Genomic DNA, 4,957 nt, shown 5'->3' on the forward strand with positions numbered 1-4,957 from the left:
GACGAAAGACTTTGAGTTCAAGTCCTGCATGCGGAAATTATTTAATCGAGTATCTCAGCTAGTCTGCAGTGATTCTGTATTCCATAAGATAAGATAAGATACATCTTTATTGTCCAGATCCTGGCACATTGGTCTGGATTTCACCTCGTACACACATACACACACACACACAAACATGCACACACACGCTGTATGCTTGCACTCACAAACAGGCTTACATTCACATGAATAATATAAATGAAGAGTAATATAAACAATAATAATGTTAAGCTAGATATATATTCAGCAGTACTGGCAAGATCAAAGCAGCCCGCCTCTTAAATGACCCAAATTATTATGATGATGGCGTAAAACATAATTTGCAATCATCAAGTCATGACCATTATATAGACGATGAGGTAAAGAGATCGTGAAGGGTGTGAAACTGCAGTCTCTCAACACAAATGGATGCCTTTTATTTTTTCTAAGAGTAAGAGTTTTATGGCACTTGCAACACAATAAGGTCATATAAGTGCAGACGACTAGATGTTTTATAAGAAAGAAGTAGCAAGCAACACAAAGCTGACAACCACCAACTGGATGATCTAATTTGTGTTGATGTTGGCATAAAACAGTAACAATTTGTATTAAAAATCTGGAGAAACAGCCACTATTACCGCACCCGGTTTGTCCAATCACCACTGACGATATTCTAGAGACTATCATTTCAGGAGTGCGAGTGCTTGGACAACACTTTGCATCTGGATGGTTGGCTGGTGATGTGGTGTAGTTTGCTCCTTCTTTAACATACATCGTCCTTATCTCTCCTCTTTTTTTTTAAATGTTGCTCTCTAGTAACACCTATAGTCTTCGGCATTTAGGCCTATATGACATAATTGTATTGCAAGTGCCGTAAAACTCTTATTAAAAGTAAATATAAATAATACTAATACTATGGTCTGTCAATGTTGGTGAAGGCTCCCAACAAGCTGCCTATACGACAAACTATGAAATCGTATTGCGCAAAATGTAGAGGGTGGGGTATAAAAGATGTTCCACATTTTGAATGAACATTAAAAAAAAAAACCAATACTATCAACCAGGAAAAAAACATTGTGTCTGAAAATAACATATATGAAAAGTTTATTTTATTGGGTTTTGAAAAATTCATATAATTGCGGCCATTGCTGATTACTTTGAACAATAACGTTCACCCGCCCAATGCCCAAGACGTTCTTTTTTTTTTTAAAAGAAAGGAAAAAGAAAAGATGTATACAACCCCTCCGTCCCAAAAAACAAACGGAATAAGTTATTGAAAAATTAAGAATGAATACGAATATATGGCAAATTTTATTTTACCCTTCCGTCCAAATGCAACCTGTCCCCTGCCTCTCCACATCATCATCATCATCATCATCCGGTGCCTTGCTGACTGGCGTGGGTGATCATGAACCTCCACTTCTCTCTGCCCTACGTTGCAGCAATAGTGTCTATTGTTCTTGCTGTTCCCAGCCATGTTGTTAACTTGTCCAGTATCTTTTCCCTCTGTCTGCCTCTGCCTCTCTTTCGATCAAACGTGCCTGTTGCTACAATATTCTCCAATGCTTCTTTCTGTATTGTGTGTCCAATTTAATTTGCCTGATGATATATTGGTCCCCAAATATTTAAAATGTTGTACTTGCTTGAGTGTACCATTGATTTTGAATTTGCAAGTTTGGGTTGGAGTTTTTCTGCTTACCACCATTGTTTCAGTTTTCTTGATGATTACTGTTTCGACTTTGGCCCATGTTGTCACTCTCTTGTACGATTACATTTAATAGATCCTGTAGGTCTTCTTCTTCTTCAACTATTAGGACGGTGTCGTCTGCATATATATATATCTTAAGATTATTTACGTTATGTCCCCCTATCGAGATACGTGGCATTTCTTCTATGTGCCTCATGATGTTTTCACTATACAGGGAGAATAGGTCTGTTGAAAGTATACATGTGTACATCTCTGTCTGACATCTCTTTTAATCTGTAAGTATTCGCTGCCTCTCCACATACATGTACATATTATGAATGTACTAACATTGACAGAGTGCCTACAACTACAAATGCGAGAGCTCTTTTTTCCCCGTCCTGATTTTAAAAAAATAATATGTGGGTTTCTTTTAAGTCGTGCCTGATCACTTGGAGGGAAAAAGAACAACAAAACATGTTACGGTACTAAAAGGTTCGCAAGTTAAACCGCATCAAATAGAGACGTGATGGAACTGCTTTGCACTTGATATTAGGGACCGTTCACAAATGACATCCGCTAAAATTTGGCCAAAATAGATAAGACAATGTAACTTTATTGTCCCAGGGGGAAATTTTTCTTGACTGTACAGGACTGTAAAAACACATGAAGGTATACATAGAAAGAAATTTAATTATATATACATGTTATTACTCTCATTAAAATGTAATATGAGAAGAAAAATAATGCTGACAATAATGTACATATCACATCAGATGCATCATTCAACCACATGTAAGAAGTTATCACAAGACCTTTAGAGTGAATACATATAACATATAGCATATTCGAAACAACAATACACATAGAATATTATTCTGAAAGTAGCCTTATACTTACACTAGATGGTAAATAAAAACTTCTTTTGTATCTTTCTTTCTTTGTTCTTAGTGGTACATATCTGCCGCTGTGTGATGTTACAATTCATGTGGAAAGGGGGTGTGATAGGCCGTTTATAATTATAATGCTACTGATCATTTTTATTCATCAATTTTAGTAAAATCATATGTATACAGAGATCTTGCTGGCTTTTTTAGTGGTTCTGTTTCACCCTACAGTTTCCAGCCCAGCAACAAATACAAAATAGTAACACGCTTTTGACCATAGAAGAATGCTAAAAAAGGGACATGATCTAATCATCTACTTGAAAACTTCTTAATCTCCTGAAGGAACATTTTTTGCTTTATTTTTATATGCAAAAGAGCAGCGTGGGGATGCCAGTCAAGCTGGTCATCGACGGCTATTCCCAGATATTTGTAAAGATTTACAACCTCTACTTCCTCATCTTTAATCAACAGTGGTTGCAATTGGTCTTTTAAAACTTTAAAGTCTATTATTAATAAATTTGTCTTTTTTACAATAAGAGAAAGGAAGTGGTTGTCACACCAATTTGTAAATAACATTTGCAGCGTCCGTGTATTCATTTTCATTTTTTATTATTATACGTTTTTGTAACATTGCTCCTTAACACATCCTCATCAACAATTGCAAGCAAAACATACTAAATATTTTTAAAATCTAAAAATGAGTTTCCCTATTCTGACAACTAATCCCTTGCAAACAATATTATTTCCCCACTTTTACTGGCATCTCACAAAGAATAGACAATATACAAACATCCATCAAAATGCCTGTGACAAACAGACACCCATTTCTCCATCTTGCTTATCTGTAAAATAAACCTTGCAATTGTATGTGTTTTACGCCCACTCCAACACTATTTTGAACATATGGGAGGTAAGATTAATTGACCCCGACTGCCAGTGCCAATCCGGGCTGAGAGGGATACAACATCTCAGAAGACAGAACGAGATGAAGAACTTTTGTCTTCTACAAGTGATGGCGAAGCGTCTTACCGCTGCACCACACACACACCGGTCTCATATCTGGGTGTAAGCAGTAAAAGGTGTCTAAACGTCCACCAGATAGGTCAAATCAATAACACCTGTCTCACTCCCCCAGCACAACGAACACCCAATGCCTGCGTGTGGCTAGCAGTCCTTCCAACTGAGGCTCACGTCACTGAATGAGAGGTTTCAAACTGCCATGAAAATTCAGGACAGAAAAATCCTTTGCAGTACTGGTACATCCATTTTCATATCAGTTGAAACTTGCTAAAACAAAATCTACTGCAGTAACTTTTTGCAACTGAAATTCATCTCTTCCCCCCAAATGTATCCAACTCACCCCAATTTTAGTGGCAATTAAACTTCTCGCAACATGTAAATAATCCCTGGATATATACGCTATCCAGATTCCTCTCAAAACAGCCGTCACAGTTCGCAATTCTTAGGGACAGATATTGAAATACGAAAGTGATACAACAACGTCCAAATCGTGAATGGTCATTGGTCTCTTCGTTTCTTGCTTCCATTTCCTTTACTGCTGCTGCCGTCGTAGTCCCGGGAGGAGCCAGACTCATCCGCTGACCTCTTTTGGCCCTTCTTAGCCTCCGTGATAAATCTGTCCAAGTTGAAAGGATCCTCCTCTACATCTCGCGTAAACTGGACTGAACCCTCACGCCCCGGTTACGATCTGTGCCTTCAAAGTCTTTATCGGGGACAAATCTGGGGATGAGTAGGCCTACAAACATAACATAGAGTAAATGTCAAATGTGTTCACTTCATTGTAAAGGAGAGAATCTTTTTTACCATTTTACTTTAATTGTTATTGAAATGAACGGCTCACTTCGAAGGTGGTGGACTTGATCCCCCTGCCAGAGGAAACATTCCATGAAGGACGAGGAAAAATAATTTAGACCCCAACAGGAATTCGAACACAAACTTTTGTGTGGCAAATGAAGTTTTGTTTTAGTAGAGGTTTTACAGCGCTCGCATAAGGTAATATCAGCACTGTAGGAAATCTCAAATATGCATAATATAAGTATGGAGAGGGCTTTTGCCTTTCAATATTATAATTTTCGTAGTGTTTCAGAGAAAATTTGAAGTCCACTATTGCATGAACCCTCCTGTGCTCCCAGTTGGACCTTTATAACCTGATAAGTTTCGTACTTGCGACCGACTGCGGGGGGGATTTGAAGTCACTAACAATAACGGAAATCCCTTTCAACTAACGTCTGTGACTTTCGGTTCAGCAAGATCTTCCCATTTCTGCAGATATTATTAGATTCACTATCAGGCAACTAGAATCAAAGATATCGTCATATGAATCTGACGCTTTTTTCAAAAATGTCTC

General features: G+C 37.7%; 1 protein-coding gene across 5 annotated transcripts in view; it reads right to left on the minus strand.

Annotated features, from left to right (window-relative positions):
• Positions 1-1,311: 1,311 nt before the first annotated feature.
• LOC101851303 (SNW domain-containing protein 1-like) overlaps positions 1,312-4,957 on the minus strand; it is a 5,788-nt gene continuing 2,142 nt past the window's right edge. For 4 of the 5 annotated variants that reach the window (XR_004859259.1, XR_004859257.1, XR_004859258.1 and 1 more), the window contains exon 3: positions 1,312-4,329. Coding sequence is in view for 2 of the 5 variants with exons in the window: in XM_005110451.3 (XP_005110508.1) it covers positions 4,251-4,329 (79 nt within the window). In the remaining 3 variants the exon portion in view is untranslated. Of the gene's footprint in view, positions 4,346-4,957 lie in introns of all 5 variants that reach the window. The other variant, XM_013089194.2, reaches the window with a different exon arrangement.

Source organism: Aplysia californica, unplaced genomic scaffold, assembly GCF_000002075.1.
Source record: "Aplysia californica isolate F4 #8 unplaced genomic scaffold, AplCal3.0 scaffold00892, whole genome shotgun sequence".
Taxonomy (NCBI): Eukaryota; Metazoa; Mollusca; class Gastropoda; order Aplysiida; family Aplysiidae; genus Aplysia; species Aplysia californica.